At 55.2% G+C, this 12,500-nt stretch overlaps 2 protein-coding genes across 2 annotated transcripts in view; both read left to right on the top strand.

Moving 5' to 3' along the window:
• Positions 1-2,047, top strand: part of VOLCADRAFT_92941 (uncharacterized protein) — a gene marked incomplete at both ends in the record, with an annotated part of 3,286 nt that extends 1,239 nt beyond the window's left edge. The window contains 3 exons of the mRNA XM_002952264.1: positions 1,165-1,232; positions 1,283-1,644; positions 1,856-2,047. Of these exons, the coding sequence (XP_002952310.1) occupies positions 1,165-1,232; positions 1,283-1,644; positions 1,856-2,047 (622 nt within the window). The remainder of the gene's footprint in view (positions 1-1,164; positions 1,233-1,282; positions 1,645-1,855) is intronic.
• A 1,866-nt stretch (positions 2,048-3,913) lies between these two features.
• Positions 3,914-5,713, top strand: VOLCADRAFT_105450 (uncharacterized protein; the record flags this gene model as incomplete). The annotated part of the gene is made up of 3 exons (XM_002952263.1): positions 3,914-4,039; positions 4,114-4,596; positions 5,248-5,713. 3 exons carry the CDS (start codon positions 3,914-3,916, stop codon positions 5,395-5,397), a joined length of 759 nt encoding a protein of 252 aa, XP_002952309.1. The 3' UTR covers positions 5,398-5,713.
• Positions 5,714-12,500: the final 6,787 nt, after the last annotated feature.

Here is a 12,500-nt window from a genome sequence, read left to right as displayed (position 1 = left end):
GAAGGGAGGTGGGTAAAACCTAACCCCGGGGTAGGGGTAACCCCTTACCAAGGGGTAACAAAGGGGTCGGGGTAATATTGTACTAAGGGGTAACAGACAGGGTGACCCGCGGGTCTTCCCTACAGGGTGGTGTGCGTACGACGGTGTCTGCTCAGCCCAGGTGGAGGGGTGTGATGAGATTTGCTGGAGAAATCCAAGGAGGAAAACCACGTATGATTGCGTGTGTGTATGTGTATACCGTAGTGCTACTTATAGTTCGTGATCGCTTTGTTCGGGGAGGGGTCAAAACATTTTCTGAAATTTGTATTACACCTCGGTTGTGTTTTCCGGATAGCTGCAACGAGTGCACATACAAGCCAGAGGCCCAAGAACCTAAAAGCCACAAGCTAGGAAAGGGACATCATGCAACGCAAAAGTCCTAACATCCCCAAAGCAATATACACAAGGGAAACAAGGACAGTAATTAACTACGACCGCCCGTGAAGAGATATGACCGTAAGCCAAACGCTGTGTACCAGGTGGGCCAGTTTTGGGCACTAGCTTCATATTAACTACAAACACGCTCTCAAAGCGCTCGACCAGCATCTCGACAGGCCAGTTGCATGTGTTTGGGGGGAATGCCCTGCTTATGAGATGGCTTGATGGCTGCAAAGTATGCAGTGAACTCGGGTTTCAAGTGCGCAGCATGCGCACCGTCATATGACCGAGGCTCCCCTGCTGGCATCAACTATAGCTTCCTCCCGGAGGTCTGGGAGACTTGGGCACGCAGCTCCGCTCCGGCGCGTTGCGCTCTAACGCGGCCGGGAGGACGTCGACAGTCGCCCCACCGACACCGTAACATTAACTTCCATGAGCGGTCCACGGCGGCCCCCTAAGGCTTTGACGGACACCTCCGCACTTGTGCAGACACTGTATCTGTCTAGCTGTAACAGTAACTGTAACTGTCTAGCTGTAACAATAGACTGTTGCATGCATGCATGCCGCCATCGATTGATATGGTCGGTACAAGTTACAAGTTACAAGTTCCGCACGCAAGTGCGGGTGTGTCCGTAAAAGCCGGGGGAGGGGCCCATGGACGTTATATTATGTATTGATGCGGGTATATGGGTATACGGGTACACGGGTACACGGGAGGCCATCATCGTCCTCCCTCGTTCGCTTCAGGGCGAAGCGCCCCAGCGCGACGTGCCTGGCCTCCCAAATGTCCGAGGGGTGGCGCCTCAGTCATAATGGTGCGCATGCTGCGCCCCGCAAAGACTAGGTCACCTCTAACTCCCAACAGCCCAACCGGCAACGCATGAGCACTTGATGAAAACGCTGGGGCATTGTTGCTTCAGTGTGCTCCAACCAATTGAGACGCGCACCCCTAGGCGGGGCCGCTTTCATCCAGTTCATATAGCGATAAGCCTTGGCTCTGGTGATCCCTATGGGGAAAACGCGGGGGTCACCCAAGGTATTCGGACACTCCCACCGTGCATCAAGCCGCTTGGCAAATACTTTAAGAATGCTCTCAACTGGCAAAATAAGGGTGGCGTAATGCGCTATGAGATCATCATCGCGCGTATTAGTGGGGGTTTCCGCTCCCAAGCTAGTAAGAAAGGCCAGTACCTTGCTTGTCCAGCACCCAGTAAGTGCCAATTCCAGGTCAGCGACAAATGCCCGATGACACAGCGTTCCCGGCCTCTTACCCACGGAGCTCCGAAACCTACACACAAGATTGGTCCAATGGAACTGGAGCGGCCTTTGTGACACGATATATTCACGATACATGGAGGTCATATATGACTATGTAGTCGGGCATATGGTCGGTACATATATAGGGCGTGTGTGCATCGCATCTACCAATTGATTGCAGGAGCGGGTTCTGGCGTTGGAGCGGCGCATCAGGGAGCAGTCGGAGACCATCCAGGCACTCCAGAACCGTCTACGAGAGCTGCAGGAGGAGGAGGCCGCCGCGTCCGCGATCAAGATGCCGCCGTCGCCGCTGCTGCAGTCGCCCCTGCCACTACCATCGCCATCGCCTACCACTGCTCAGCAGCACCGCTAAGACGTACCCGCGCAGTGCAGCACTAGGTGCTGCTGCACATGCACACGGCTGCGGACAAACCTAATGTTATTGTTAATCTTAGCAGTAGTAGTAGTAGTAGTAGTGATGACACCAACTTTGGCGGTAGGGTTTGGTGGCGGCACGACTACTGTCGCCGCTGCTGCTGCTGCTGCTGCTGCTGCTGTTACGATAGCTGCAGTGTTGAAATAAGCTGCAGCTTCTCTCGGCTACTGCTGCTGCTGCATCAATTGTGCCAGCAGCAGCAGCAGCAGCAGCAGCAGTACACAAGTAGCAGATACCTTCCTTCAGCTTAATGATGCCAAGAGAAAGAATGACAATAATAACAATAGCACCTATAATAACAGTTGGTTATGTATGTTGCAGTGCGTGGTGGTTATCTCACCTGCGGCGGCGGTGGCGGCCGGCACGCACAGCAGTGGGCGTGGCGGATGTGCAGTATCCTCACTGGCCACATCACGTCGCGGGATCTACATCCGCCAATCGCCACATGCGTTTTTTGAAGTCGTCGTGATATGACCGGATGGAGCAAACTCACCCCTCCCTGCCTCGAGGCAGGGACGGCGGAGGATTTTTATTATTGTGTGCAGATCGTTATTGCGATTGATAATGGCGACCACTGCGCAGCAGCTGCATACAACTAGCAAACCAGTCACATCAGCAATATTGCTCGAGAAGCGTCAGGTTTTTTTGAGGAACATTATCATCGTAATAATAAATATAATAATCATTCATTGGTTGTTGCCGGCAGCAGCGGCATGCAGTAGCTGCTCGCTCCCTTGCTGCAGTAGCAGAAAATAGCACGGTGCACACATCGTCTGTACATATGCGCTAAGGCGCTCCACCTGCATTTTAATAAGAGTCCTTTTCATCAGCTGAGCGGCCATTTATGACAAGTTGGAACATATAATCCAGCAGATCAAGCTGTATGTGTACATAGGCTCTTGGCGAGATATATATCTGGTTTCATTGTGTGTGTATGTATACGATAACAGATAGCCTGTTTAGGGCTCCCAGAGGTTTTGGTGTGGCGCCTCTCGTGCGGCTCTCGCTTAGTTCGGTTTGCAGTCTTCTGCGCCGCTTTTGTTGCCTAGCCAGGGGCTGGGAGAGCGCCCCGGCTGGCGTGAGTGAGTGAGTGAGTGAGTGAGTGGGGTGCGCGGAGAGGAACAGACGAACCTAGTAGAGCCGCGAGCCCGGCCCTGCGCTGTGTTTCGGCCCCCGGTCAGGGCCCCCCCGGGGGCACCGGCCGGCACCGAGCACCGGTGCTCGTCCTTTCTCAGGACGAGCCGCCCCCAGTGTAGCACCCCACCAACAACAACTTCATATTGTAATTTAAAAAATCAAAAATAACTTCAAAAATTGTTCATCAATGTTATTATTTGCTGCTGCGGGGGGTTCTGCCGCATGGTAAACAGAGCAATGGCAACTTGGATATTTAGCTAATACGTACTCTCTGCATAGTAACATATATACATTGCGTGTGTAATTGCTTGTATGCATGTATGTGCACCTGTGTGTGTTGGACGCATGACTGTTAAAGATACGGTCCATGATTTATTAACTCCACATCCATCGATCGATCCATCCATACATTTCTGAAGTCAAAGAGCCCGCCACCGTAAGGGCCGGATTAGTTGGGGCGAGCATCCGTATGATACGAAGGGCTCACTTACAACCTTTGTAACGCTCTCAGCCTAAGCGAGCCCCACGCACCACGCACGAACGAATTTAGGCCCTTTTCGGTGATATCCAAATTTTTTGGAAGCGCGATTGCGCCCTGTTTTATTGTAATAATTGTCCGTGTTCCTGAATCAAGTACTCGTGTTCTCGCGAGTATCCTTTAGCATTATGTTTCCTCTCGTACCTGGCGGCTTACCGTGGGGCCAAGGCCCACCTAATTCGCCTCCTCATCGATTCGTTACCGTTACGCCTGTGCGTGACGATCTCATCGTCCCGCCGTTACACCTGCCGCTGGTACGTTTGGTCTGTTTTCGATGGATGTCCGTCAGCTTAGTGCGTCCTACGCCTCGGCTCTACTATCACCGCAGGTCTTTCCTGGTAATGTTCTCCCTGCCATGCCTCCGCTTGCTGCGGGCCCTATCCGTCTCCCGAGGTTGGCGCCGCCGCCTTTGGACCCTGTCGCGGCTCTGTATTACTCTGAGTTTACCGGGGACGTGTCAGTGCGGCCGCCGCTCACGGCCGCCTTGCTCTCCATCTACCAGGTGCACCAACGTCAGTGGGTCTCTGAGAGCTGGCGGCGGGTTCAAAGTGCTGCGCGAGAATTTCATGGCTGGTTGCAGCGCCAGTCTCTCGGGCTCACCTTGCTCACCTGCGATCCTATGTCCATTGTTTCGTATCTGGTGGAATGGTGGTTCCCTCGGCACCCTGGGCGTCTGCGGGCAGACCGGCGTCCCAGCGCCAGTGCTGTAAAAGGGGTTATCTCGAGCCTTGCGACTGCCTTTAAGCAGCTGGGCCGGGAAGGGGAGTATGACGCCTCTCAAAGCCGCGGGAATCCCTGCGACAGCTCATTGGTGCGAGGCTATGTCAAGGGCTATGGACGGGACCTTAGTGACGCCGGTTATGTGGAGCGAGGCGCCATCCCCTTGACCGCGGAGAAGTTTCGTCGCCTGGCCTGCCATCTGTGGATTGCGTCCGGCGACGAAGAGCATTTGTTTGCTCGCAGTTTGGTGCTTCGGGACTTGTCTCTATTTGCTTTAATGTGGCATACTTATCAGCGCGGTCATGATGTCGGCAAGCTGGTGTTAAGTGATTTCAGGGATACGGTGCATGGCCGTACCGATTACCAGGGCTGGCCGTTACCCCTACCAGCGCCCGACGGGAGTGTTTCTCCCGACACTGTACTACGCATCGAAGAATTAAATACCAAGACGTACAAGGGTCAGCGTGCTCCTGCGACGGTGTTGCGTCCAGATCGTGATCCCCTCATCTGCGCGCTGCAAGTTCTCGCAGTGTACATGAGCACGTGTACGGGGGCCGGTGCCCCTATCACCCAATACCTTTTCCGTCCAGCGGAGCGCAGTGGCCGCACATATCGGGAGGCGCCGATGACGACCGAGGCCCTGGAATATCGCCTCGTCACTCATCTTACCGCTGCTGGGCTATACGGTGGAGAGACGGTGCACAGTTTTCGTCGGGGTGCTTTGCAGCATGCCCAGTCTCAGGGGGTCTCCGATGAGGATCTCATGCGCTCCGCGCACATCCGCTCTCTGGGTACCCTGCACCGCTATCTGGATCCTACTAGGCATCTCGCCCGCCTCCCGGCCGGCGGGACGGGGACGGGGCTGGTGGTTTCGGAGAGTGATGATGAGTGATACGTCTGTGCATGTTTGGTCCTGGCTCACAGGGGTGGGGAGGGAGGGCGACCTCGACTTTCTCTAGTCTTTCTAGTCGTCTATTTTCTGTAACCTGTCTTAATAAAGCTTAGTTGGTATCTGTTGTCTGACTCTGCATTCTGTGCTGGAATGGCCAAACTCGGACTGTCTCGTCCTGGCATCGGGCCCTCCGTACTTCTGTATTTGGCATTTCTGAAGTCAAAGAGCCCGCCACCGTAAGGGCCGGATTAGTTGGGGCGAGCATCCGTATGATACGAAGGGCTCATTTACAACCTTTGTAACGCTCTCAGCCTAAGCGAGCCCCACGCACCACGCACGGCGTCCCACCCTCCATCCCCCTGCCAACCTAAAACACCCCGGCCACCCGCGCTCCGCGCGCCCCCCTCTCTGCCTCGCCTTACTCCTGCTCCCACCGTAAACTCTCCCCATTTCGTATCTCCAACTCTCTCACTCTCGTCTCCGCGTCCCCCCAACCACCCCCGGGTGGCGCACCCGGGCACCCGTTATAAGTCACCTAAGTTGGCCCCGCATTGCTCCTCTGACTCGTGGTAGTCATCAATTGGGGAACTGGACACTTTCCCCCAAACTGGACTCACACCCTGATAGGTTCCCGCTGCTGTTCGGAAGGCTGCCGCCAGTTGGTCTGCTATCTCTTCGATAAGGGGTGTCAGTCCATCTCGTAGCCTCGCCTCCAGTGATTCGTGCATCCATCGCAGAGATCCTGCCCTACTCGCTAGAACCAACTGTTCCAGCGCGTCCGCCAAACCGATCGCCATAAGTTCTTTGCGCCGCCCCACCAAAGTTGACGGCCATCCTCGGAGCCCAAAAATTCTTCGATTCGTAATGCCACTATCGCTCCTGGGTCTGAGGCCGCGTTGGGCTCGAACGTGCCTCTGAGTGACGTGGCCTTGTCTCTCTGTTTTGCAGCCAACGTCTTTCCCCAAGGCTCGCCAATCCACTTGTTGCCCAACCGGGCCCCTGGATTCGGACCGGATGTCCCTTTCCGCTTGTCTGCCGGCAGTGGATGACCCTTCGGCTCTAGCCTGGCGTATGTCCTCCGATTCCGCCCTCCTGGCCCTAGTCATCCGCCCGGGTTACATATTTTCGTCACTGCCACTCGCCGATTCCCCACTGCTCGGGGAAGCTCACTGCTCCGGTAGTTCTCGGCCAATTTTCCTCCGCTCCCATGGCCGTGCTTTGCAATTTAACAGGGTAACCTTGACTGGCCCCGGCAGTCTAGCGGCCCTCTCTGGTACTTCCGTAGCCTGCATCTGGGCATGCCTTGACCTTTTTGGAGCACCCTTCTCTCCTCGCGGCATCCTTGCTTCTGGTTTCCTGATGGGCCAACCAATGACGTTCGAATCGGCCTTCACCCCTCCTCATACAGAAAGATGCTAATGCCTTCGGCAGCCGCCTAGCTGAAAGACATTCCCAGGCAAGGGTGTTGGGGATGATTACCGCGTTTATTACTGGCTGTCCCACGCCTTCCTCGGGCAACTACCCTTATGGTCTCCATCGGTGGGTCGACCCTTTATGGGGTTTTATGGGTAACAGTAACGGCCTTCTAATAGCTGTGGCTCGTTCTGTGCACCGCTTCGTGTCTGGTACTCCTGGTCCCGTGTCTGAGACGTGTCCCTCCCCGTCTTCCTTCTACAAGTGCGCCGCCTTCTGCAATCGTTGTTGACATACTCCTACAACGCCACGGCTGTAATCCGGCAAGCCATCACTGCGGGTTACTAAAGAACGCAACCTCCTGCAGCCTCTTGTGAACCGAACTCAGCGGACCACTGCCGCGGTTTGCTACAAGCGCAATGCCTTCTGTGGTCGCTGTCTACAAGTTCCCCTACCAAACACCTTCGGTTTGGCGTGCCGCCGCGGCAGGCTTCCTAATCGCGTTGCCTTTCACCGCCGCTCGTCATGCATTTGTGCTGCACTTTGCGGACCACCACAGCAGTTTCCTACAAGCGCACCGCCTTCCGTGGTCTCTATCTATGTCCTCCTAGGTCACAACGCCTTCAGTTCGGCTTCTTAATCGTGCTGCTTTCCGCAGTCGCTTGTCATGCATTTTTGTGCCGCACCCCGAGGACTGCCGCGGCAGCTTTTCTACAAGCGGGCCGCCTTCCGTGGTCGCCATCTACACACTCTTAAATCACAAAGCCGTCAGTTCGGTGTGCCGCCTCGGTGGGCTTCCTAAGTGCGCTGCCTTCTGCAGCCTCTTATCATGTAATTGGTGCTGCACTACCGGACCGCTGCAGCGGTGTTTCTACAAGTGTACCGCCCTCCGCTGTCACCTATATGCGCCTAAGTCAACGCCTTCAGTTCGGCTTGCTGCCACGGCGGGCTCCCTAAGCGCACTGCCTTCCTCAGCCGCGTGTCATGCATTTTGTGCCGCCCTTAGCGGACCGCCGCGGCGGCTTTTCTACAGGTGCACCGCCTTCCGCGGCCGCTGTCGATATATTCGTAAATCCCAATGCCTTCCATTCGGTGTGCCGCCGCGGCGGGCTTCCTAAGCGCACTGCCTTCCGCGGCCGCTTGTCATGCATTTTGTGCCGCACTTGCTGTTGTTACATGGTCGTGGGTGCGTTCCCCGTACCTGCAAACCACTCTAGTACGAGCCGAGGGCTCAAGGGCTGCCAAATCGCCTATAAGCACCATCCTACCTCGCACTTCCAACGAGACAAGCGATGAAGTATACTTACGGCCAAAGGGAACAATAGAGTTGCGGTGAGACCATATACATTTCAGCATCCTTGCCAGGTGTTCCGTCTCCCACTTCATAGCGTCCTTCATGCCGCACTTAGCAGACCACCACAGCGGCTTTTCTACAAGCGCACCGCCTTCTGCGGCTGCTGTCCAAATGCTCCTAAATCAACGCCTTCAATTCAGCGTGCCGCCACGGCGGGCTTCCTAAGCGCACTGCCTTCCGCAGCCGCGTATCATGCATTTGTGCTGCACTTAGCGGACCGCCGCAGTGGCTTTTCTACAAGCGCACCGCCTTCTGCGACCGCTGTCTATATGTTCCTAAATCAACACCTTCAATTCGGCGTGCCGCCACGGCAGGCTTCCTAAGCGCACTGCCTTCCGCAGCCGCGTGTCATGCATATGTGCCGCACTTAGCGGACCACCGTAGCGGCTTTTCTACAAGCGCACCGCCTTCCACGGCCGCTGCCTATATGCTCCTAAATCAACACCTTCAATTCAGCGTGCCGCCGCGGTGGGCTTCCTAAGCGCACTGCCTTCCGCAGCCGCGTGTCATGCATTTGTGCCGCACTTAGCGGACCGCCGCAGCGGCTTTTCTACAAGCGCACCGCCTTCTGCGACCGCTGTCTATATGTTCCTAAATCAACACCTTCAATTCGGCGTGCCGCCACGGCAGGCTTCCTAAGCGCACTGCCTTCCGCAGCCGCGTGTCATGCATATGTGCCGCACTTAGCGGACCGCCGTAGCGGCTTTTCTACAAGCGCACCGCCTTCCACGGCCGCTGCCTATATGCTCCTAAATCAACACCTTCAATTCGGCGTGCCGCCGCGGTGGGCTTCCTAAGCGCACTGCCTTCCGCAGCCGCGTGTCATGCATTTGTGCCGCACTTAGCGGACCGCCGCAGCGGCTTTTCTACAAGCGCACCGCCTTCTGCGACCGCTGTCTATATGTTCCTAAATCAACGCCTTCAATTCGGCGTGCCGCCACGGCAGGCTTCCTAAGCGCACTGCCTTCCGCAGCCGCGTGTCATGCATATGTGCCGCACTTAGCGGACCGCCGTAGCGGCTTTTCTACAAGCGCACCGCCTTCCACGGCCGCTGCCTATATGTTCCTAAATCAACGCCTTCAATTCGGCGTGCCGCCACGGCAGGCTTCCTAAGCGCACTGCCTTCCGCAGCCGCGTGTCATGCATATGTGCCGCACTTAGCGGACCACCGTAGCGGCTTTTCTACAAGCGCACCGCCTTCCACGGCCGCTGCCTATATGCTCCTAAATCAACACCTTCAATTCGGCGTGCCGCCGCGGTGGGCTTCCTAAGCGCACTGCCTTCCGCAGCCGCGTGTCATGCATTTGTGCCACACTTAGCGGACCGCCGCAGCGGCTTTTCTACAAGCGCACCGCCTTCTGTGACCGCTGTCTATATGTTCCTAAATCAACGCCTTCAATTCGGCGTGCCGCCACGGCAGGCTTCCTAAGCGCACTGCCTTCCGCAGCCGCGTGTCATGCATATGTGCCGCACTTAGCGGACCGCCGTAGCGGCTTTTCTACAAGCGCACCGCCTTCCACGGCCGCTGCCTATATGCTCCTAAATCAACACCTTCAATTCGGCGTGCCGCCGCGGTGGGCTTCCTAAGCGCACTGCCTTCCGCAGCCGCGTGTCATGCATTTGTGCCGCACTTAGCGGACCGCCGCGGCGGCTTTCTGATGTAGCTGTAGCCCGTCCACACGTCCGAAGACTCCGGGTCCGTCCGCGCGTCTTGACTTCAACTTTCGTTTGCTTGCAGATTTCTTGACGCCATCCTGTATGCCTGTTTTGCTCGTTGTTCCTTACGCCTTCGCACGTAGGGTAGCTGTTATGTTGGTAAGTATCCTGCACCGGGCTATCTGGCGACTCGCGAGGATACCAGGGTAAATCAGGCGAACTCAAGACAAAGGGCGCCGACCAAGCCCCTCGCAACAACTTGTCAACCAAGAGCTACTCCCGGCAAAACGGACTCCCATCTTAAGCTTCGCCAACTGCGGGAGGCCGAGATAAAACCACCTTTCCTACTGACCTACGGGCCTCGCGAACCCAACTAGAATTCACCCCGCCCACCGACAAGCCACAGAACCCGCTGTTCAGGTGCCTCTACTCAAGGCCGAACCAACCCAACCACCCGCGCGGTGCCCGCGCGCTTCACTTACTTGCATGGATGCCGTCGGCCCGCAATGTCGATCCTCGCGTCGCCGTTGTTGTTGTCTTTTCATATATAAGAGACGGCGTCCTATTGTAGGCAAAACCAAAGATAAAGGCAATCTAACATCACTCGTCAAGCGATTTGGACCTCGACTTTCTCTAGTCTTTCTAGTCGTCTATTTTCTGTAACCTGTCTTAATAAAGCTTAGTTGGTATCTGTTGTCTGACTCTGCATTCTGTGCTGGAATGGCCAAACTCGGACTGTCTCGTCCTGGTGTGATATCCGGGGTTGGCATCGGGCCCTCCGTACTTCTGTATTTGGCATTTCATTCATGTTCGAATGTGCGTCAGTGCATTTCTGTGTCGTATGAGTGATCGTGCATCGATAACATTATTATTTAAAGCTACCTAGAGAAAAATAATGGGCTTAGGGTTTTAGGCGGGGCAAGCTTGTCAAGGCGGGAGCTTGTCTGGCGGGGCTATATGGCTCTCACCCGTGGCGGCACCTCAGAAGATCACCACCCCGTCATGCGCACTCAAACACTACTCCTACGAAACCATGCGCGCCTATCACTATCACTCTGGGGCCTTCGGTCCCCGGGCGCCGCTACCCCCCCCCCCTCCAGCAGCAAGCTGTGCAACCAGCGCCTGGGTCGTCATACCCCCTAGGTCTGTATCCCTAGTTGTTAGTTGTTAAACTTCCCCTACTAGACTATCCTCCTACTTTCCCTGGTGGCCGCGCGCAATGCATTCTGCCATCCACTACCGCCATCCCACCCATGTATTGCGGCACTCAGAGCTCTGCAAAGCCTTTCTTTCACCCGCTGCGAGAACTGCCCCTGGCGGAGTCGCAGCCCTCAACCCTACCCGCGCATGCTTCATATGTATGTCTGTATGTCCGTATGTCTGTATGTCTGTGTGCGTCTGTGCGTGTGTGTGGGAACAGATGTGTGTGTGTGTGTGTGTGTGTATGGCATACGTCTACGTATGGGCGTACATCGAGGGGCATTAGGCACCAGCTGGTGCAGCTGCTGCATGACGATATGAAGCCGGACGTCGCTCATTTAATTTGCTTGGATACAATCTACTGTCAGCCTATCTACCTGCACATATGCACTGCGAAATAGATACCATACGTGACGAACACATGACAACTAAACCTCAGTAAAGCTGGTCAGGTGGTATCTTCTCTACACGGATGTCAGGGTGCGGCGGATGGGAAGGGTATGCACAGTACGGCATTAATAAGGTGCCGGCTTACTTATGGTATGGCAGGTCATGGCAGCCAGGGACCCAGCCGCAAACTAAAGAATGTAAGCGCAGTTTGGTCTAGTGCGTGGGATCCAGCTCAGCTTCATTCGACGCCATTAAGGATGCTGGGGTACTGAGGGAAAGAAGATACGATAGATCGGTCGCCGAACAGGTACAGGCAGCGACAAATAGCTGTTGTGGTAACCCCGTTATCTCAGCTTAAAGCCATGCAAGCGCTCATTAGAGGTTAATACGATTTATTCTCCCAGGAATGACGGACATTAATTCCGAAGTCGCTAAGGAAAAACCGGTTGTACTGTACGAAGCTTGCGTCTGGGTAAAAGCTTTCTGGTTAACATTGCTATCAAGAAACGTTGGGGAGGGATTTAGCTCTAGGATGATGAAAAGGAACCCTTGAAAGGCCCGCGCCAAGACATATCATCTTTTTAGATTTTCATATCGCATGGGCCTTACAAGTTGCTGGATGGAACGTTTCCCCGGTTCCAACCAGGACTGTTAAGATGTGTGTGGCGCATAGCCGCAGTAAGTCTGCGTTATTACTTCTGAAATCATTCACCTTTTAAGCGGAAATATGCGCCTTGCTTTCTGCCACTGTGCAAGTATGTTTCTCACTCTTATGATGGGCAACATAAGATAACATGAAAAAATCTCTCTACTGCAAGCTGCCGTTGCAGGCATAGCGCACCTAGTGAGGCTTAACATTACTGGACTGCTCAGTTTCTCTTTGTCTGACGTTTGCCAAACAATATTGTTGAAAAGGGCTGCCCTCCTGCAAGGTAGCCCAGCAGGCGCGGCTAGGTGCATTGCGACCGCCGCCTCGTTCTCCTATCCAGCACTCTTCAGGTAGCGCGTTCCTTACTGGTGGATTACACTGCACGGTCATGCCATGCCAGGAGACATGAGGTGCGCCTCTAAGAGATTTGAGCACATCATG

The sequence above is a fragment of the Volvox carteri genome (assembly GCF_000143455.1).
Source record: "Volvox carteri f. nagariensis unplaced genomic scaffold VOLCAscaffold_28, whole genome shotgun sequence".
NCBI classification, from domain to species: domain Eukaryota; kingdom Viridiplantae; phylum Chlorophyta; class Chlorophyceae; order Chlamydomonadales; family Volvocaceae; genus Volvox; species Volvox carteri.
The sequence above is the reverse complement of the archived record's forward strand: the minus strand, read 5'-3'. Positions and strand labels throughout refer to the sequence as shown.